The 22,145-nt window shown below is 63.8% G+C and overlaps 1 protein-coding gene and 1 pseudogene across 2 annotated transcripts; one reads left to right on the top strand and one right to left on the bottom strand.

The window, feature by feature from the left end:
- Positions 1-8,563: 8,563 nt before the first annotated feature.
- On the top strand, positions 8,564-13,184 carry LOC141998368 (antigen-presenting glycoprotein CD1d-like). 2 transcript variants are annotated; one of them, XM_074971127.1, is made up of 6 exons: positions 8,564-8,745; positions 8,988-9,266; positions 9,889-10,170; positions 10,636-10,932; positions 12,464-12,563; positions 12,641-12,807. In XM_074971127.1, exons 1-6 carry the CDS (start codon positions 8,697-8,699, stop codon positions 12,678-12,680), a joined length of 1,047 nt encoding a protein of 348 aa, XP_074827228.1. In that variant the 5' UTR covers positions 8,564-8,696; the 3' UTR covers positions 12,681-12,807. The 2 variants fall into 2 exon arrangements, with proteins under 2 accessions (XP_074827228.1, XP_074827229.1); XM_074971128.1 differs by lacking the exons at positions 10,636-10,932; positions 12,464-12,563 and having other exon boundaries at positions 12,641-13,184.
- Positions 13,185-17,766: 4,582 nt separating this feature from the next.
- On the bottom strand, positions 17,767-21,439 carry LOC141998370 (antigen-presenting glycoprotein CD1d-like; annotated as a pseudogene).
- Positions 21,440-22,145: the final 706 nt, after the last annotated feature.

The following is a 22,145-nucleotide window of genomic DNA, read 5'->3' on the forward strand; positions in this document are numbered from 1 at the left end:
CTGACATTTTGGAAGAGCTAAGCTTCATTAGATACATAGAAAAGTATCTTGGTAATTAAGATTAGTCTCTAGAATGTGTGTTATGATTTTATTTTATATGTAGCCATTTTTTCTCAATAATTCTACTTGTGTCTTCTCGAATCTCTAACCTTTGTTAAATAAACTGACATTTCTTTTCACTGTGGGCAGGGCTGGGGAATGCCTGTCACTCCGCAGAGCTTGTGTTGCTGTGGCTGGTGGCTAATCTTAACCATAATCACTCACCTCATGCCTGGTGACTCATACTTACAGGGCTCCGGGGGTGCCTTTGTGAGGTTGTGGGGGAAGCTGCAAAGAGGTCGTTTTCTGTTATAACTGCTGCACTGCCTAATACGCCAGCTCTCCAACGAACCCGCTTGCTCAGAGCTCGCTGCGGCCAGGGGGAACTGGCAGGGAAAAGGCTGGGGCCTGTAGTTCCTGTGGCCCCTGGCTGCAGGGAGCAGGATGGGCAGACCAGCAGCCTTGGGGCCGGGGACTCCCCAGACCCAGACCCAGGCCCTAGTTTCCAGCAGGCGGAGGAGCCATGCTGGGGGCTGGGTACAACACAGATTTCTTGGAAGAAAACAGGAGAGCAGATACAAGGGAGCCACTTCTCTGCTCTGGTTTAGGAATCCTTGTTCCTAGCACACCCCTGCCAGCTTCTCTGGCTCTCTAACAGGAGTGTGGCTGGGAGGGTCACTGCCAATGTCAACCACCACTTACTGGTACCCCCGTCCGTGGAATAAAACAATCCAGACAGAGTCCTGCCTATAGTCACATTTTGCTTCCACACAGTGTATACAGCAAGGGCATGCGATGAAAAGCCGTCAGAGCCTCCACTGCAGGGGCTGGCCGGGACGGTGTTGCAGCTACATCAGGACACCTGGGTTCTCTCCAGCTGTGCTGCAGTGTCACTGCGTGACCTCAGGCAGGTCACGTCACCTCCCCATTTCCTTCTCTCTGGAACAGGGGCTAATGGCATTTGCCTGCTTGGCTGGTGGGTTAACTGTCAGCGCAAACCACATGAGGAAATGGTGAGAAGCCAGAATGTGCTCAGCCCTGGTGCTAACAAGTGACCTCGCTGAAATAAACCAGCCTGTGTCGTCTTCTTGTCACTCGTAATGGCCCAGGGACCGAACACGCTGGTGTGTCCCAGGAAGGTCATTTCTGTGCTGCCCCAGAGCACAAATGTCGACCCTCAGACACACAAGACAAAATAACACAGCCCCCTGCTGCAGAAGCAGACAAACCCCAGCAGCAGCACTGCAGAGCACACAGGGTAGAACAACCACCGCAAAACGGTGTGAACCCATGGCACTCACCTCGCTGCGCTCACCGGGGCCTGGGGGGCCGCTCCCCAGTCTCTCCTGCGGTCTCGCCGTGCAGGGACCCGCTGCCCCTGCTCCACAGCGGAGATACAGGGATGGCCCGTGGCCTCCTCCGGCAGGACGTGCGGGGTCTGTCTGCGGCTGCGACTGCCGGGCCTTCTTCCCTCTTTCACACGGCTCAGTGGGGGTGTCATGAAGGGGGGGTCACCCCAGGGGATTGCACCCCCTGCTGCGTGCGTCAATCGTCTGCTCACTTACTCTGGGCTGGAGGAAATAGGGGACCCTGAGGGGGGCAGGGCCCAAAACCCAGACCTGCCCTGACCCTAACAATGGGGTTGAGACAAGAGCCGGAACCCAGAGGATGAATTGGGGGAGATTCACTCTGGAAAAGCAGCGTCTGCTCCAGGGCCAAGTGGAGAAAACCAAGCCGGGGGCTCCCCCTGCACAGCGAGGTCCCTCCGCCCCAGAACAGCCGCACCCCACATAGGGTCCCAAACACCAGGCAGCGATTTTCATCCAGAACCAACCGGGGATGGTCATTGCATGTCACTGTTACCATGAGACCAGCGTGAGGCAGCCCAGCACTGAGGAGCAACCCTACAATAACAAACCAGCCTGTCCACAGCCCAGCGCTCCCCAGCAACCCTACAATAACACCCCAGCCCGTCCACAGCCCAGCGCTCCCCAGCGACCCTACAATAACACCCCAGCCCGTCCACAGCCCAGCGCTCCCCAGCGACCCTACAATAACAAAGCAGAAAGTCCACAGACCAAGAAGTCAGGGTGACTGTGACGTTGCACTCCATATCTTTATGGAAATATGCTTATGAGTGTGAATATGACGTAACTGGAATATGCTTTATGCAAAAGGTCTCTTGTAAGGTTGTAATTATGCAAAGCGTGGGCCACTAATGGGGGTTTAGAATCTTGATGGCTCCCACTGACTAGGACAATTGGTTGTAAATGGTTTATTTACCTGCAAGCCTTCCTGTGGAGGTGTGGGCCAACCCAGGAAGAATGGAGACGAGGGGTCTCACAGTGACATGTGACCATGTCGCCTGGTACTGGAATCCATCTTAAGTCTGGTACTTTTCCATTTAGAATGAGGGGTGGGGACCCAGAGAGACAAAAGATTCCCGCCGTGGCCAAAGCTATAAAAGGGGGTGGAGCAGGACAAAAGGGGGGGCCAGTCATGAGAAAACCCCTGCTTACCACCAGAGATGTCTGCTGGATCTAACAAAGACTGTACCGGGGAAAGGATCAGGCCCAGGCAAGGAAGGAGTCTAGTCTGTGAAAAAGCTCATTGGAACAGCTCTGAGGGCGAGATATCACCCGTAATCAGTTTCTTAATGTATTAGGCTTAGACTTGCCTGTTTTGTTTTATTTTGATTTGTGACTTACTCTGTTCTCTCTGTTATTACTCGAAACCACTTAAATCCTACTTTTTATACTAATAAAATCACCGTTATTTATTTATAAACCCAGGGTACGTGATGAACACCTGGGGGAGCAAATCACTGGACATCGCTCTCTGTCAGTGTTGTAGAGGGCGGGCAATTCCTGCGTTTACCTTGTCTGAGCTTTATACAGGATAAGATGGAGTCCTTTGGGGTTTGGACCCCACTGGGAGCTGGGGGTCTGGGTGCCGGAGACAGGGACCTGCTGACCCCACTGGGAGCTGGGGGTCTGGGTCCCGGAGACAGGGGACCTGCTGACCCCACTGGGAGCTGGGGGTCTGGGTGCTGGAGACAGGGACCTGCTGACCCCACTGGGAGCTGGGGGTCTGGGTGCCGGAGACAGGGGACCTGCTCACCCCACTGGGAGCTGGGGGTCTGGGTCCCGGAGACAGGGGACCTGCTGACCCCACTGGGAGCTGGGGGTCTGGGTGCTGGAGACAGGGACCTGCTGACCCCACTGGGAGCTGGGGGTCTGGGTCCCGGAGACAGGGGACCTGCTGACCCCACTGGGAGCTGGGGGTCTGGGTGCCAGAGACGGGGGACCTGCTGACCCCACTGGGAGCTGGGGGTCTGGGTCCCGGAGACGGCGGACCTGCTGACCCCACTGGGAGCTGGGGGTCCGGGTGCCGGAGACGGGGGACCTGCTGACCCCACTGGGAGCTGGGGGTCTGGGTGCCGGAGACGGAGGACCTGCTGACCCCACTGGGAGCTGGGGGTCTGGGTCCCGGAGACAGGGGACCTGCTGACCCCACTGGGAGCTGGGGGTCTGGGTGCCAGAGACGGGGGACCTGCTGACCCCACTGGGAGCTGGGGGTCTGGGTCCCGGAGACGGGGGACCTGCTGACCCCACTGGGAGCTGGGGGTCTGGGTCCCGGAGACGGGGGACCTGCTGACCCCACTGGGAGCTGGGGATCTGGGTGCCGGAGACAGGGACCTGCTGACCCCACTGGGAGCTGGGGGTCTGGGTGCCGGAGACGGGGGACCTGCTGACCCCACTGGGAGCTGGGGGTCTGGGTCCCGGAGACAGGGGACCTGCTGACCCCACTGGGAGCTGGGGGGTCTGGGTGATGGAGACAGGGGACCTGCTGACCCCACTGGGAGCTGGGGGTCTGGGTCCCGGAGACGGGGGACCTGCTGACCCCACTGGGAGCTGGGGGTCTGGGTGCCGGAGACGGGGGACCTGCTGACCCCACTGGGAGCTGGGGGTCTGGGTGCTGGAGACAGGGACCTGCTCACCCCACTGGGAGCTGGGGGTCTGGGTGCCGGAGACAGGGACCTGCTCACCCCACTGGGAGCTGGGGGTCTGGGTGCCGGAGACGGAGGACCTGCTGACCCCACTGGGAGCTGGGGGTCTGGGTGCCGGAGACGGGGGACCTGCTGACCCCACTGGGAGCTGGGGGTCTGGGTCCCGGAGACAGGGGACCTGCTGACCCCACTGGGAGCTGGGGGGTCTGGGTGATGGAGACAGGGGACCTGCTGACCCCACTGGGAGCTGGGGGTCTGGGTCCCGGAGACGGGGGACCTGCTGACCCCACTGGGAGCTGGGGGTCTGGGTGCCGGAGACGGGGGACCTGCTGACCCCACTGGGAGCTGGGGGTCTGGGTGCTGGAGACAGGGACCTGCTCACCCCACTGGGAGCTGGGGGTCTGGGTGCCGGAGACAGGGACCTGCTCACCCCACTGGGAGCTGGGGGTCTGGGTGCCGGAGACGGAGGACCTGCTGACCCCACTGGGAGCTGGGGGTCTGGGTGCCGGAGACAGGGACCTGCTGACCCCACTGGGAGCTGGGGGTCTGGGTCCCGGAGACAGGGGACCTGCTGACCCCACTGGGAGCTGGGGGTCTGGGTGCCAGAGACGGGGGACCTGCTGACCCCACTGGGAGCTGGGGGTCTGGGTCCCGGAGACGGGGGACCTGCTGACCCCACTGGGAGCTGGGGGTCTGGGTCCCGGAGACGGGGGACCTGCTGACCCCACTGGGAGCTGGGGATCTGGGTGCCGGAGACAGGGACCTGCTGACCCCACTGGGAGCTGGGGGTCTGGGTGCCGGAGACGGGGGACCTGCTGACCCCACTGGGAGCTGGGGGTCTGGGTGCCGGAGACGGGGGACCTGCTGACCCCACTGGGAGCTGGGGGTCTGGGTGCCGGAGACGGGGGACCTGCTGACCCCACTGGGAGCTGGGGGTCTGGGTGCCGGAGACAGGGACCTGCTGACCCCACTGGGAGCTGGGGGTCTGGGTCCCGGAGACAGGGGACCTGCTGACCCCACTGGGAGCTGGGGGTCTGGGTGCCGGAGACAGGGGACCTGCTGACCCCACTGGGAGCTGGGGGTCTGGGTCCCGGAGACGGGGGACCTGCTGACCCCACTGGGAGCTGGGGGTCTGGGTGCCGGAGACAGGGACCTGCTGACCCCACTGGGAGCTGGGGGTCTGGGTGCCAGAGACGGGGGACCTGCTGACCCCACTGGGAGCTGGGGGTCTGGGTCCCGGAGACGGGGGACCTGCTGACCCCACTGGGAGCTGGGGGTCTGGGTGCCAGAGACGGGGGACCTGCTGACCCCACTGGGAGCTGGGGGTCTGGGTCCCGGAGACGGGGGACCTGCTGACCCCACTGGGAGCTGGGGGTCTGGGTGCCGGAGACAGGGACCTGCTGACCCCACTGGGAGCTGGGGGTCTGGGTGCCGGAGACGGGGGACCTGCTGACCCCACTGGGAGCTGGGGGTCTGGGTCCCGGAGACGGGGGACCTGCTGACCCCACTGGGAGCTGGGGGTCTGGGTGCCGGAGACAGGGACCTGCTGACCCCACTGGGAGCTGGGGGTCTGGGTGCCGGAGACGGGGGACCTGCTGACCCCACTGGGAGCTGGGGGTCTGGGTGCCGGAGACGGGGGACCTGCTGACCCCACTGGGAGCTGGGGGTCTGGGTGCTGGTTTTCCGTGACCTCGGCAGCTTTGGGGGGGTTCAGCCCCTGGGTCTGTGTTGGCAGCCGGCTGGCGTGCCTGGCTCCACCAGGCAGGGTCTGGCGTCCCCCGCGGGCAGGGGAAACGGGCTCAGAGGTACGTTCAGCAGGCCAGGTGACCGTCCCAAGGGGGTCTCTGTGACCCACCCCGTCACAGGGACATTTGCTGGGGTCCCCTCAGGTGGCAGTTGCCCCCTCCCCCTCCTGCCCCCTCAGGTGACAGTTGGCCCCTCCCCCATCACACTCTCGGGGGCTGTTGACGCCTCCTGCCACATCTCTGCCTGTTTCCCGCCTTTTTCCCTCACTCCCTAGAACGGCCTCCCTGGCGGACTCTGCCCGGCAACTAGTGATGCTGATAGGCAGCAGCACCTTCTGATTGGCCGGTCCACCAGCATGGGAGAAAGGGAGGCGCCCGGGGGCCTGGGAGGAGAACGGAGGAGAATGGGGCACAGAGTGGGAGGGGCTAAAGGAAGGGAGGGGGCAGGGCTTTTGGGGGGGGACATCGAGGGGGGAGGGGATGTTGGCATGGAGGGGGCAGGTTAGGGGGGCTCTGCCCCTGTCATTCAGGTTCAGCCAGAGGTGCCATTTAGGGGCCAGGGCCCCCCCCGAGTTTGGTAGCTCTAAGATGGATTGAATTGACTTTCGCTCTATGGGAAGGAGATACAGTGCTCCTGTCGGCTGCTTTCTAAGTCGTTATCTCTTTCAGGTGCCTCGGGAGCCCCGGGAATCACAGTTAAAATTTGTCCGTCCCCCCCGCCCCCATCAAAACCTGAACTGGTGCCCCTAGGTTCAGCCCGGCTGCCCCCCAGCGGGAGGAGCCAGCCCCAGCCCCACAGTACAGGACCACCCCTGCGGGGTGAGTGGGGGCAGGCTCGCTCCCCCACCCCAAGCCTACCCTGTGCGCCGGGGCAGGTTTGGGGTGCCGTACCGGGGCTGAGGGTGCTGCTGTGGGCGGAGCCCGTGGGCGGGGTGAGGAGCAGGATGCTGGCCATGAATCTGAGCCCTGGGCACCTGCCTAGTCTGCCTGTGGGTGAATCTGGCTCTGAGTGGGGGGGCGCTGTCCCCGGGCAGTCAGGGCTGGCCCCATTGCCCCAGGGCGGTACTGGGGGGCTGGGCTGCAGGGAGCGGGGCGGGGGCTGCAGGGGGCTCTGCCCGGGCAGTCAGGGCTGGCCCCATTGCCCCAGGGCGGTGCTAGGGGCTGGGCTGCAGGGAGCGGGGCGTGGGGCAGCAGGGGGCTCTCTCCGGGCAGTCAGGGCTGGCCCCATTGCCCCAGGGCAGTACTGGGGGGCTGGGCTGCAGGGAGCAGGGTGGGGGCAGTAGGGGGCTCTCCCCGCGCAGTCAGGGCTGGCCCCATTGCCCCAGGGCGGCACTAGGGGCTGGGCTGCAGGGAGCGGGGCGTGGGGCAGCAAGGGGCTCTCCCCGGGCAGACAGGGCTGGCCCCATTGCCCCAGGGCGGTGCTAGGGGCTGGGCTGCAGGGAGCAGGGCGGGGGGCAGCAGGGGGCTCTCCCCGGGCAGCCAGGGCTGGCCCCATAGCCCCAGGGCGCCGCTAGGAGCTGGGCTGCAGGGAGCAGGGCGGGGGCAGTAGGGGGCTCTCTCTGGGCAGCCAGGGCTGGCCCCATAGCCCCAGGGCGGTGCTAGGGGCTGGGCTGCAGGGAGCAGGGCGGGGGCAGTAGGGGGCTCTCTCTGGGCAGCCAGGGCTGGCCCCATAGCCCCAGGGCGGTGCTAGGGGCTGGGCTGCAGGGAGCGGGGCGTGGGGCAGCAAGGGGCTCTCCCCGGGCAGACAGGGCTGGCCCCATTGCCCCAGGGCGGTGCTAGGGGCTGGGCTGTGAGGAGTGGGGCAGTGGGCAGCAGGGGGCTCTGCCCGGGCAGCCAGGGCTGGCCCCATTGCCCCAGGGTGGTGCTAGGGGCTGGGCTGCAGGGAGCAGGGCGGGGGGCAGCAGGGGGCTCTCCCCGGGCAGCCAGGGCTGGCCCCATTGCCCCAGGGCGCCGCTAGGAGCTGGGCTGCAGGGAGCAGGGCGGGGGCAGTAGGGGGCTCTCTCTGGGCAGCCAGGGCTGGCCCCATAGCCCCAGGGCGGTGCTAGGGGCTGGGCTGCAGGGAGCAGGGCGGGGGCAGTAGGGGGCTCTCTCTGGGCAGCCAGGGCTGGCCCCATAGCCCCAGGGCGGTGCTAGGGGCTGGGCTGCAGGGAGCGGGGCGTGGGGCAGCAAGGGGCTCTCCCCGGGCAGACAGGGCTGGCCCCATTGCCCCAGGGCGGTGCTAGGGGCTGGGCTGTGAGGAGTGGGGCAGTGGGCAGCAGGGGGCTCTGCCCGGGCAGCCAGGGCTGGCCCCATTGCCCCAGGGCGGTGCTAGGGGCTGGGCTGCAGGGAGCGGGGCGTGGGGCAGCAAGGGGCTCTCCCCGGGCAGACAGGGCTGGCCCCATTGCCCCAGGGCGGTGCTAGGGGCTGGGCTGTGAGGAGTGGGGCAGTGGGCAGCAGGGGGCTCTGCCCGGGCAGCCAGGGCTGGCCCCATTGCCCCAGGGCGGTGCTAGGGGCTGGGCTGCAGGGAGCAGGGCGGGGGGCAGCAGGGGGCTCTCCCCGGGCAGCCAGGGCTGGCCCCATTGCCCCAGGGCGCCGCTAGGAGCTGGGCTGTGAGGAGTGGTACCCCAGGCTGGAGGAGATGGAGGGGGCGTCACACACACGCACTGACCCGGGAACAGGGTCTGCTTCTGATCTTGCGGTCGGGGATCCCCCTCCCGCGCTGCCTCCGCTCCCCGACTCCCTCTGCCCTGATTGGCTCGGGGCTGGCAGCTGCGGGGACGCAGCTGAGCAGAGACAGACAAAGAGAGAAGTGGGCAAAGAGGCGTGTGCCCTGGGGCAGAACCGAGAGCATGTGAGTGACTCTGGGCCCCTCATCTCGCTGCCCTGACGCCCGCCTGAGCCCGGCTCCCCCTTCCCCTGCCAGGATGCTGCTCCCTCTGCTGCTCCTCCCCTGGGCATGGGGGGCCCTGGCCGGTAAGTGGGGACACCTCCCCCACCGTTTTTGCAGCTGGGAGGTGGGGATGGTGTAATCCCAAGGCTAGGGTAGGGCAGCACCACGCTGGGCTAGTGGCCCTTGCTGGGGGAGTAGAAGGAGTAGGGAGGTGGGTTAGGTTCAGCAGGGAGACCCTGTCGCGAAGGACTTAAGGAGACCGAGACTCATTCAGCTCTCTCCCCACCTGCTTTGTCCTCCACTTGTTTCCTGCCCCCTCCCCCAGCCTCCCCTCCTCTCCCCCCAGCGTCTGTCACCCTGCGGCTGCTCCAGATCAATGTCTTCCACAACGCCAGCTCCGCGGACATGGAGGGGATGGCCCTGCTGGGCGACCTGGAGACCCACTCCATGGACTGCAGCACCTGCCAGATCCGCTTCCTGGAGCCCTGGGCCCAGCGGGGCCTGACCCCGAAGCAGTGGCAGGACCTGGAGCTGCTGATCCATCGCTACCTGTTTGACTTCAACCGTACTGTGAACAGGATAGCTCAGCAGCAGGGAATGGCCTGTGAGTACGGAGCGGGGTGCTGGGAACTGACACACTCACCACAGCCACTGAGTGTGTCCCTGGGGGCAAGACAGCCAGTCCCTGGCCCGTAGGCTGTTTGGAGCCGGCGTCCCTCAGAGGGGAAACACCCGTACCCCATTCTCCACCCCAGGGTCAGCCAGCCAGGTCTGGGGCCAGATTGTAGCTTGAACTTCCTAGAGGGGAAAGGCCCCGCGTCCCACTCCCTGAGCCGAGGCTCCGGGTCTTTCCTGACATGGAGCCTGACCCTTTGAAAGCAGGTCATTTGGGCGGGGATCTGTATCTCAGGAACCCCGTGACCAAGGGACCCCAAATTTGCACCACAAACTCTGCCTCAGGCCCCGATATAATGCAGCGATTTTCGAGCCAATCTGACTATGCACATGAAAAATCAGCTTTAAACAAAAACTTCGACGTGCCCTGAATTCCATCCAGGGCTGCCCCACAATCCCGCCGCTGTCATGAGGCCAAACGTCCTCATAGTACCTGACAAGTCTATTCATCCCTCCCATCCCTCACACTGCCTCTCTATTTCTGACCCTTACCCCTGCCCGTCGGAGACCTCAGGACGCCCGTCCTCATCCCCCTGCCCTCCCTGCTCCAGACCCCTTTGTTACCCAGGTCTCTGTCAGCTGCGAGTTCCACCCCAACGGCACCTCGAGGGGATTCTATGAGGCCGCGGTGAACGGCGAGGACTTCATCGGCTTCAACGCGGATGCAGGCACCTGGGTCGCTCGGCAGGGGGACAAGCTGGCGCTCTATACCCGGGACCTTCTTAACCATGAGAGGAGCACGGCCATCACGCTTCAGTTTCTCCTGCGAGCAACCTGTATCAATGAGCTCAAGAGCTTTGTCCAGTATGGGAACGAGTCTCTGGAGAGGCAAGGTGAGGCTGGACACCACTCGCTGCCATGCGACCACCTCTGGGGTAGGATGTGGGGGCTGTTTATACAGGGATCCCTGGTCCAGCACTGAGAAGAAGTCGCCTTTGGGGTCAGGTGTGGGAGCTGTTTATACAGGGATCCCTCACCTTGGACTGAGATGCAGCCACCTCTGGGGTGGGGCACGGGGGCTGTTTATCCAGGGACCCCTTGCCTGGTGTACAAATGCAGCTATAGCTGGGGTGGAGCATAGTAGCCGTTTCATAGCCACACTGCACAGCCGTTTAGGACAGGAAGTGAAGGGGATTCCCTCACCACTGGTAACTGCAGGGGGCAGAATTGGGGCCTGGCCAGGACAGTGGGGCCAACGCCTGACCCCGGGGGATGGAGCTGGGCTTGGCGAGTGAGTCCCTGAGACTCAGACTGAATCGTCCCCTCTCCCCCGCCCCGTCTCTCTCCCCCTGTCTCAGAGCGGCCGGTCGCCGTGGTGTTTGCCCGAGCGCCTCCCCCAGCCGGGACCCCCGCGCCGTTACTGCTGGTTTGCCGGGTCACCGGTTTCTACCCCCGGCCCATCCGCGTGGCCTGGCTGCAGGACGGGGAGGAGGTGGCGCCGGGCGGGCGGCTGAGCTCCAGCGGGATCCTGCCCAATGCGGACCTCACCTACCAGCTGCGCAGCTCCCTGGCCGTGGAGCCGGGCGACGGGCACAGCTACGCCTGCCGGGTGGAGCACAGCAGCCTGGGGGGCCAGAGCCTGCTGATCCCCTGGGGTAGGGGCACGTCCCCAGGGGTGGGGGTGCGGTCGTGGTCTCTGGGGCTTTTCCTGCATGTCCTGAGTGGGACGGGGGTGGGTCCAGACAGCGGGATTGGGGTGCAAGGAGGCAGAGGGGTGAGTGAGGGTTGTGGGGATGGACCAGGGGGAGCAGGATGGAGGAGCTGAGGGGGACGGGACAGGACTGGGATGGAGGGAGGCAGAGGGGTGAGTGAGGGTTGTGGGGGTGGACAAGGGGGAGCAGGATGGAGGAGCTGAGGGGGACGGGACAGGACTGGGATGGAGGGAGGCAGAGGGGTGAGTGAGGGTTGTGGGGATGGACCAGGGGGAGCAGGATGGAGGAGCTGAGGGGGACGGGACAGGACTGGGATGGAGGGAGGCAGAGGGGTGAGTGAAGGTTGGGGGGATGGACCAGGGGGAGCAGGATGGAGGAGCTGAGGGGGACGGGACAGGACTGGGATGGAGGGAGGCAGCAGTGGCGGCTGAGGAGAGCGCGAATGGGACGGGGTGCAGAGAGCTGTGTAGAGTGGGGCAGAGGAGGTGCGGGGAGCAGAGCTGGGGAGGGCCTGTGGGGTATGCGGAAAAAGACATGGGTATGGTGGGGATTGGACAGAGGGGAGCAGAACTGGATTGGGGGGAAGCAGGGGGTGGGACTGTGGGAGAAAATAGGGGGACTGTGGGGGAGGCTGAGCGAACAGTGCGGGGGTGTGGGGCTGAGGGCAGTGGGTTGGGGGTGGGGTGTCACGGAGTCCCTGGGCAATGCTCTGGAACTGCTCCCTATAAAGCCAGGCAGGACTCTGGGGAAGTCTCCTTCCTGTGAGCAGCCTGTCTGCAGGACACACAGCTCCCCCGGCTTCCCCCTTCCTGGGTCTGACCCTGGAGCCTCCAGCCTCCTCTGCCCCTCCGTGCGCTTCCCACAGCGAGTCCGCCCAGGCAGGGTCCTGGGGGGGCCAGAGGGTCCTGCCCCCCAACTCTGCAGTCAGACGTGACTCTCAGCCAGCCAGTAAAACAGAAGGTTTATTAGACGACAGGAACATGGTCTAACACAGAGCTTGTAGGTGCAGAGAACAGGACCCCTCAGCCGGGTCCATTTTGGGGGGCAGTGAGCCAATCAGCCAGCCCCAAACTGAAACTCCCTACAGCCCCCCTCCTCTGGGCTTTGTCCCTTTCCCGGGCCATGAGGTCACCGGATTCCTTTGTTCTCCAAACCTTTAGCTCTCACCTTGCAGGGGGGAAGGGCCCAGGCCATCAGTTGTCAGGAAACAGGGTGTCGGCTATTCTCTGTGTCCAGACCCCTGCCCATACCTGCCCTCTAGGGCTCTGCAACGATCATACACCCTTACCCCACCCCCTAGATACTTAAGAACTGCCTAGGGGAAACTGAGGCACCCACACACTATTCAGAGGAAACATTAAGAACAGTCCCACTTCGTCACATGGGGGGAGCAGGGGGAGACTGCAGGAGAGGCGGAGGGACCAGGGCCCATACTCCTGTCCCCATTCCCAGCATGGCACCCCCTGTTTTACAGGGCACAGCAGGGGCTGGGGCCCCGGCCTGGCCGTGGGCATCACCCTGGGGGTTCTGGCTGTAGCCGCCGTGGCCGTGGTGCTGTGGAGGAGCAGACGCAGGTGAGTCCTCTCCCTCTCTGGGGTGGGGGTGGGACCGTTACACCCCATAACCCATCCCCTCTGCTCTCTCCTTCCAGGGGCTACCAGGACGTTAGACCAGGGGAGTCCAGGGCCTGAGGGCGGCACCGGCCCAGGTGTGGGCATTGACCCATCTCCTGGGGACATGGACCTTGGGGCTGGATCTGTGCCCGGCTCCAGAGCTGAGGGCCCCAAGGGCAGGACTGGATCGGGGTGTCACGGAGTGTGGGGGAGTCCGGGCCCTGCACCCCTCTTCCTGGGATTCACTGTGACTCTCAGCCAGCCAGCAAAATGGAAGGTTTATTGGACAACAGGAACAAACAGAGCTGTGGGTACAACCAGGACCCCTCAGTCAAGTCCTCCTGGGGGAGCAGGGAGCTTAGACCCCAGCCCTGGGGTTCCCTGAGTTCCACCACCCAGCCCCAAACTGAAACCAACCCCCCCCAGCAGGCTCCCTGCTGCAGCCTCTGTCCACATTCCCGGGCAGAGGTGTTACCTCCCCCATCCCCCTCCTGGCTCAGGTGACAGGCTCTCAGGTCTCCCACCCCCAGTGAAACTCCCCTGCCACATTCCCAGGTCAACACTCCCCCCTCCTTGCTGCATCACGGGTAGCAAGTGGGTTGCCCATGGGACATAGGCCAGCTACCCACAGGGAGCCCTGACAACACTACGCCCCACAGGGCGCCCGGGAGGCAGCTGGCTGGGCTGGGCTGAGAGCTCCTGGGGACAGGGCCCCTCCAGAGCTGGGTGTGAGGGACCCAGGCTCCAGGGGTAGGTTCTGTGTTTTTGTTCTGCGTCTGGGCAGCAGCGAGCCCAAGGGGGTCGTGGGCACGACCGTCTCCTCGACCCTGCGGTAATACAGCAATAATAATAGTTCTGGCTGGGGGGGGAAGAGAGGGAGGCTAGCGAGTGTGGACGCAGCGCAGCCAGAAGGGGTTTATCCCCAGTGTGGGGACAGCGCCTCCCCGCACGGCCCTCGCCCGGTCCACACATGCCCTGCTCTGCAGAACGACTGTGTGCACATGGGGGGCTTGGCGACACAGCGGTGTGCTGGGGTGTGGGGTCACGCCTCTGACCCCCAGAGCTCTGTGTGTGTCCCGGGGGTGGTGTCACACCTAACCTGCAGAGCTCTGCTGGGATAAGCATTAAGTGTAGACCAGGCCACAGGCAGGGTTCAGGGGGACCATCCATGGGAGACTGGGACGTGGGCCCATTACTCTCCAGGGGGCTCCAGCTCTAATGCAGCCCCAGGGTGGGGGGACTGGCAGCTCAGTGGTGAGGAATGGGACACGCGGCCTTTCCCATTAGGGTGCACTGGCTCCAATCCAGCCCCAGGGCAGGGGAGGGGCTGGGCTGGCTGAAGGAGGTGGGCAATGGGGCACGGGGCCTTTACCCTCCTGCGGTGCCAGCTCCGCTCTGATGTTAGTGACCAGAATTCCTCCCCACGGGGCCTGGTCTGTGCCCTTAATATGTAGCGTTGCTCCGTGTCCCCTGCCCAAACCCGGCCTCCCCCAATGGCACCACCTTCCCCTCTCCGTCTAACGTGCTGGATGTTCACACTGCGCACGTCAGGATGGGATGGGAGGTGGAGGGTGGGACGGAGTGGGAATTTTCTGTAATATTTTGTATGAATACTGTATGTGCCTCAGTTTCCCCTATATGGTGCATTGTTCACTAGGTGGGGGGAAATGGCTGTTTACTCTTTGCAGAGGCCCAGCAAGGCAGGTGTGGCTGGTGCCCGGCTGTCTCGGCTTTGGGGCCCAGGTTCATGTAGCAAAGCCAAACACGGCAACATTTGCCACCTAGCACCCAGCAGATGATCCTGATCATGTCGACTTCCTGCCTCTCAGCAAGGGAGCTGCGCCCCATTCCCCTGGCCAAGAACATGACCTGAGGAGGGGCCAGGTGGGGGGTGAGCTCACCCGGGAACTAGAGACAAAGGGGGGAACAGGGGACAAAGAGGCCCAGAGCGGGAGCCAAGGGGTCCACACAGCTTGGCTGGGGCTGGGAGACCCCCCAAAGGAACTCAGCTGTACCCCAGTTCTCTGTGCTGGCCTGAGGGCTTCCTATGCCGTGTGCTAGTCACCTAATAAACCCACCTGCTTTGACAAGGCTGCCTGAGTCCCTGCACATTCTGGGGGGGCCATCGCCCCCTTTGGGGTACACATCTCTCGGAGGTGTCCAGCCCAGGAGGACTCCCTGAAGGACGCTCACAGCGTGAGGCCGGGGTGCTAACGGCTCCAAGGTTTGACCCAAGGGGGCAGGGAAGCCACGTGGCTCCCCTGACGGCAGAGTGGGACCCGGGGGGGTGAAGGGGGGTCTGACACTCTAAACGGGTCCCCCAGACCCAGGTCCAAGGCTGGGCCAAGGCACCAAACCTGGGGAGCTGTGACAGGGCCCTTTGTGGGGTTGGGACTCAGAACTTCTGCCAGCCCCGAACCTTCCACTGGGAATAATTCACACAGACCCATCCGCCCAATCCCCCCAGACACACATCCTCCCCCACCCCCAGCAGAAAGGGGTTTGGGCACCAGGCACTAGGGAAGGGGCTGGAGCGCCCCAGGTCCTTTGCCGTGTGTCCTGCTTTGCTGGCATCTGGGCTGTGGGGTAGCGTTGCCCCCGGACGGCCATGGGGCCATTGCAGGTGCCGGGCGAGTCCTGCAGCCTGACCGCAGTCTGTCCCCTAGCAGGGAGAAGTATGGAAACAAGCCTTCCGGGCTGGTGCTCGGAGCTGGGCAGAGAAGGTCTCAGGCTGGGGGGTCCCGACGACTTTCCAGATCTCTCCCTTCTGAGCAGCGATGGGGGCGTGACGGATCCTGGGGGCCGGGAGCTGCTGGGCTGGGGCTCTGCTTGTGACACTGACGGTGCTGAGAACCCACCTGGCTCATTGCTCACAGCAACCCTGTGCAGAGCCCCGTCCTGGGTGGCTGCTGGGTGTATCAGGGGATCGGACCCCACAGGCCATTGGGGGCCCCATTCTGGGTCGGTGCTAGGTGTATTGGGAGGGGCTGGATCCCACCCAGCCTGGGGAGCCCAGTCCCAGCAGGCGCTGGGTGTAATGGGGGAAGAGGGGGTTGGACCCACATGCCGCTGGGAGCTCCGTGCTGGGCAGATGCTCAGTATGTCAGGGGGATAGGACCCCACAAGCTCTGGGCACCCTCTGCCTTTCCCTGTGTGCCCCCTACTCGGGGTCCCACCTGCCCCCCACTCTCCTCATCTCTCCCATTCTCTCCCCGGTGTCCCCTCCATCCGTGGGTGCTCAGTGTTACTGTCATTCTCCTCCCTCACCCCACATCTCCCTGCTGTCTCCTCAGGCTGCCCCACATCCTGGGAGGGTGGCTGCGGGGGAGAGCTTTCCTTGCCGCTCTAGGGGCCCCCGGCTGTTCCCCACTGGGCCGCTGAGCTATAAGTCCCAGGACAGGTGGGTCCTTGAGCTAAGGGGTCTCCCCTCCCCAGAGCATTTCCTGTGTCAGCACAATGCTGTCCATAGCCCGAGCACTCCTCAGCAACCCTAGAATAACACCCCAGCCTGTCCACAGCCCAGCGCTCCCCAGCGACCCTACAATAACACCCCAGCCCGTCCACAGCCCAGCGCTCCCCAGCGACCCTACAATAACACCCCAGCCCGTCCAGAGCCCAGCGCTCCCCAGCGACCCTACAATAACACCCCAGCCTGTCCACAGCCCAGCGCTCCCCAGCGACCCTACAATAACACCCCAGCCCGTCCACAGCCCAGCGCTCCCCAGCGACCCTACAATAACACCCCAGCCCGTCCACAGCCCGGCGCTCCCCAGCGACCCTACAATAACACCCCGGCCTGTCCACCGCCCAGCGCTCCCCAGCGACCCTACAATAACACCCCAGCCCGTCCACAGCCCAGCGCTCCCCAGCGACCCTACAATAACACCCCGGCCTGTCCACCGCCCAGCGCTCCCCAGCGACCCTACAATAACACCCCGGCCTGTTGTGAGGCAGCGGGGAGGGGGGAGTGTTGACCTGGGAATGTGGCAGGGGAGTTTCACTGGGGGTGGGAGACCTGAGAGCCTGTCACCTGAGCCAGGAGGGGGATGGGGGAGGTAACACCTCTGCCCGGGAAATGGACAGAGGCTGCAGGAGGGAGCCTGCTGGGGGGGGTTGGTTTCAGTTTCGGGCTGGGTGTGACTTTGTCCATCTCTTGGTGTGGCTCTGGGCTGCTGTTCTACCTGGTAACAGGCTGGTCAGCGCACTCACCACTGCTCTAACCGGCTACATCCCACTCCCCTCCTAGTCCTGGCTCCCAGCCCCCCTGTCCTAACCCACTGCACCCCAGCTCCCTCCCAGAAGGTGGTGCCACTGGGGGAGGCCGGATTTGGGCAGGGGACATGGAGCAACGCTACATATTAAGGGCACAGACCAGGCCCCGTGGGGAGGAAATCCCCCCCCCCCAGACTGGGATAGAACCCAGAAGTCCTGACTAGCCTGCCCCCTGCTCGAACTCACGAGACCCCACTCCTCTCCCAGAGCTCAGGATAGAACCCAGGAGTCCTGAATAACCCCCACTCCCACCACTCAAGCCCACTTCCCCTCCCCAGCCAGGACTGTTATTATTGCTGTATTACCGCAGGGCCGAGGAGCCCGGTCGTGCCCACGACCCCCTTGGGCTCGCTGCTGCCCAGACGCAGAACAAAAACACAGAACCTACCCCCGGAGCCCGGGTCCCTCACACCCAGCTCTGGAGGGGCCCTGCCCCCAGGAGCTCTCAGCCCAGCCCAGCCAGCTGCCTCCCGGGCGCCCTGTGGGGCGTAGTGTTGTCAGGGCTCCCTGTGGGTAGCTGGCCTATGTCCCATGGGCAACCCACTTGCTACCCAGACACCCCAGCCCAGCCTGGACACCCTGCCAGGACCCTCCTGGTTCCCATGCCCCACCCGCGCCCACCGACTTCGTGTATGTAGCCGTGTCTGACCCCTGCACCCAGGCCCTGGCTCCTACAGCCCCTGGTGGGGCCCACTGGGCAGCCCCTCCCTGAAGTGTTCATTGAATGGCAGAGGCCAGCGCCGGCTCCATGCTGCTCCTGGATCCCAGCGATCCCACAGCTCCCCCAAGTGTCCAACGTCTCCTGAACGTCCCAGAGGGAGGAGTATCGGGGGGGGGGGGGTAGCCATGTTAGTCTGTATCCACAAAAACAACAAGGAGTCCGGTGGCACCTTAAAGACTAACAGATTTATTTGGACATAAGCTTTCGTGGGTAAAAAACCCAGTTCTTCAGACCTCCCAGGGCCCCGATCCAGTCCTGCCCTCGGGGCCCTCAGCTCTGGAGCCGGGCACGGATGCAGCCCAAAGGTCCATGTCCCCAGGACACGGGCCAATGCCCACGCCTGGGCCGGTGCCGCCCTCAGGCCCTGGACTCCCCTGGTCTAACATCCTGGTAACCCCTGGAAGGAGAGAGCAGAGGGGATGGGTTAGGGGGTGTAATGGTCCCACCCCCACCCCAGAGAGGGAGAGGACTCACCTGCGTCTGCTCCTCCACAGCACCACGGCCACGGTGGCTACGGCCAGAGCCCCCAGGGTGATGCCCACGGCCAGGCCGGGGCTCCAGCCCCTGCTCTGCTCTGTAAAACAGGGGGTGCCATGCTGGGAACGGGGACAGGAGTATGGGCCCTCGTCCCTCCGCCTCTCCTGCAGTCCCACCCCTTCTCCCCCCACCTTCCCAACCCCTCAGCTTCCCCCCAGTCTAGTCCTGCTCCCCCATCCCAATCTTGTCCCATTCCCCTCAGCTCCTCCATCCTGCTCCCCCTGATCCATCTCCACGCCCCACGCCCACCTGCTCTGCTTCCCTGCACCCCAATCCTGCTGTCTGGACCCACCCCCGTCCCACTCAGGATGTGCAGGAAAAGCCCCCTGAGTCCACGACCGCACCCCGAACCCCAGGGACGTGCCCCTACCCCAGGGGATCAGCAGGCTCTGGCCCCCCAGGCTACTGTGCTCCACCCGGCAGGCGTAGCTGTGCCCGTCGCCCGGCCCCACGGCCAGGGAGCTGCGCAGCTGGTAGGTGAGGTCCGCGTTGGGCAGGATCCCGCTGGAGCTCAGCCGCCCGCCCGGCGCCACCTCCTCCCCGTCCTGCAGCCAGGCCACGCGGATGGGCCGGGGGTAGAAACCGGTAACCCGGCAAACCAGCAGTAACGGCGCGGGGGTCCCGGCTGGGGGAGGCGCTCGGGCAAACACCACGGCGACCGGCCGCTCTGAGACGGGGGGAGAGATGGGGCGGGGGAGAGGGACGATTCAGTCTGAGCCTCAGGGACTCACTCGCCAAGCCCAGCTCCATCCCCCGGGGTCAGGCGTTGGCCCCGCTGTCCTGGCCAGGCCCTGCAGTTACTAGTGGTGAGGGAATCCCCCTTCTCTTCCTGTCCTAAACGGCTGTGCAGTGTGGCTATGAAACGGCTACTATGCTCCACCCCAGCTATAGCTGCATTTGTACACCAGGCAAGGGGTCCCTGGATAAACGGCCCCCTGCCCCACCCCAGAGGTGGCTGCATCTCAGTCCAAGGTGAGGGATCTTTGTACAAACAGCCCCCATGCCCAACCTCAGAGATGGCTGCATATGAGCACTGGGTGCGGGATCTCTGTATAAACAGCAAACACACCCCACCCCAGAGGTGGTCGCATGGCAGCGAGTGGTGTCCAGCGTCACCTTGCCTCTCCAGAGACTCTTTCCCATGCTGGACAAGGCTCTTGATCTGACTGAGACACGTCGTTCTCAGGAGAAACTGAAGCGTGATGGCTGTGCCCTTATCCAGGTTGAGAAGGTCCCGGGCGTAGAGCGCCAGCTTGTCCCCCTGCCGAGCGACCCAGGTGCCTGCATCCGCATCGAAGCTGATGAAGTCCTCCCCGTTCATGCCGGCGTCATAGAATCCCCTCGAGGTGCCGTTGGGGTGCAGCTCGCAGCCGAGGGAGCCCTGGGTAACGAAGGGGTCTGGAACAGGAAGGGCAGGGGGATGAGGACGAGCGTCCGGAGGTCCCAGGAGGGGGCAGAAATAGAAAGATGGGGGAGTAAAGACATAATGTCAGGTGCCATGAGGAGGTTGGGCCATACAAGGTGTGACGAAGTGGGACTGTTCTTAATGGTTCCTCCGAATATTGTGGGGGTGCCTCAATTTCCCTTATGCAGTTCTTAAGTATCTAGGTGGTGGGGTAAGGGTGTATGATCACTGCAGAGCCCTAGAGGGCAGGTGTGTGCAGGGGTCTGGACACAGAGAATGGCCGACACCCTGTTTCCTGGCAACTGATGGCCTGGACCCTTCCCCCCTGCAAGGTGAGAGCTAAAGGGTTGGAGAACAAAGGAATCAGGTGACCTCCTGGCCTGGGAAAGGAACAAAGCCCAGAGGAGGGGGGGCTGGAGGGAGTTTCAGTTTGGGGCTGGCTAGGACATGGAGTGAAGGGCAGACGTGGTTGTCTGGCTCACTGCCCTCCAAAATGGACCCAGCTGAGGGGTCCTGTTCTCTGCACCTGCAAGCTCTGTGTTAGACCATGTTCCTGTCGTCTAATAAACCTCTGTTTTACTGGCTGGCTGAGAGTCCCGTCTGACTGCGGAGTTGGGGGGCAGGACCCTCTGGCTTCCCCAGGAGCCCCGCCTGAGCGGTCTCGCTGTGGGAAGCACACGGAGGGGCAGAGGATGCTGAATGCTCCGAGGTCAGACCCAGGAAGGTGGAAGCCGTGTGAGCTGTTTGCCCTGCGGACAGGCTGCTCACCGGAAGGCGACTGCCCCAGAGTCCTGACTGGCTTCATGGGGAGCAGTTCCAGAGCATCGCCCGGGCACTCCGTGACACAAGGGCAGCAGGATTGTGGGGTGGCCCTGGCTGGAGTTAAGGGTAAATTGCAGTTTCTGTTTAAAGCTCATTTTTCACGTGCAGTCAGATTGGCTCAAAAATCGCTGTGTTAAATCAGTGCCTGAGGCAGAGTTTGTGGTGCAAATTTGGGGTCCCTTGGTCACGGGGTTCCTGAGATACAGACCCCCGCCCAAATGACCTGCTTTCAAAGGGTCAGGCTCCATGTCAGGAAAGACCCGGAGCCTCGGCTCAGGGAGTGGGACGCGGGGCCTTTCCCCTCTAGGAAGTTCAGGCTACAATCTGGCCCCAGACCTGGCTGGCTGACCCTGGGGTGGAGAATGGGGTACGGGTGTTTCCCCTCTGAGGGACGCCGGCTCCAAACAGCCTACGGGCCAGGGACTGGCTGTCTTGCCCCCAGGGACACACTCAGTGGCTGTGGTGAGTGTGTCAGTTCCCAGCACCCCGCTCCGTACTCACAGGCCATTCCCTGCTGCTGAGCTATCCTGTTCACAGTACGGTTGAAGTTGAACAGGTAGCGATGGATCAGCAGCTCCAGGTCCTGCCACTGCTTCGGGGTCAGGCCCCGCTGGGCCCAGGGCTGCCGGAAGCGGATCTGGCAGGTGCTGCAGTCCATGGAGTGGGTCTCCAGGTCGCCCAGCAGGGCCATCCCCTCCATGTCCGCGGAGCTGGCGTTGTGGAAGACATTGATCTGGAGCAGCCGCAGGGTGACAGACGCTGGCGGGAGAGGAGGGGAGGCTGAGGCAGGGAAGAAGAGGAGGACAAAGTGGGTGTGGAGAGAGATTAATAAGTCTCTGTCCCTTAAACAATCCTGCACTACGGGGTCTCCCTGCTGATCCCTAACCTGTCTCCCCCGTCCTACTCCCCCAGCAAGGGTCACTAGCCCAGCATGGTACTTCCCCACCCTGCCCCTAGTATTACACCATCCACATGCATCCCTGGTAGCAGAAAGGGCAGGAGGGGTCTCCACTTACCAGCCCGGGCCCCCCATTCCCAGGAGAGAAGCAGCAAAGGGAGCAGCATCCTGGCAGGGGAAGGGGGATCCGGGCTCTAGCGGGTGGTGTCAGGGCAGTGGGACGTGGGGCCCAGGATCCCCATGTGCTTTCAGTTCCTCCGCATCCTACACGCCTCTACGACAACTTCTCTTTTTCTCTGTGCTTGCTCAGCGCTGAGCCCGCGGCTGCCAGCCCCAAGCCAATGAGGGCAGAGGGAGTCGGGGAGCGGGGGCAGCGCGGGAGGGGGATCCCGGCAGCAAGATCGGAACCAGGCTCTGTCCCCGGCAGACTCAGCCTATGTCCACACTGGCACTTCGTCCGCAAAACTTTTGTCGCTCAGAGGTGTTAAAAACACACTCCCGAAGGACAAGAGTTTTACTGGCGAAGGGTGCGGGTGTGAACAGTGCTCCTGCCGACAAAGCCGCTGCCGCTCGTGGGGGGTGGATGGTTTTTGTCGGCAGGAGAGCTCCCTCCTGCCGACAACCAGCTGCTATGCTGTGCGCCTTTCCGCGGCCATAGCGTGTGTGAGACGCCCCCTCCGTCTCCTCCAGCCTGCGGTACCGCTGCTCCAGCAAAGCCCCCCGCGCCGCAATGGGGCATCAGGCCAGCCCCGACTGCCCGGGCAGAGCCCCCTGCTGCCCCCCGCCCCGCTCCCTGCAGCCCAGCCCCTAGCACCGCCCTGGGGCAATGGGGCCAGCCCTGACTGCCCGGGGAGAGCCCCCTGTTGCCCCCCGCCCCGCTCCCTGCAG

The sequence above is a fragment of the Natator depressus genome, chromosome 14 (assembly GCF_965152275.1).
Source record: "Natator depressus isolate rNatDep1 chromosome 14, rNatDep2.hap1, whole genome shotgun sequence".
Lineage (NCBI taxonomy): Eukaryota > Metazoa > Chordata > Testudines > Cheloniidae > Natator > Natator depressus.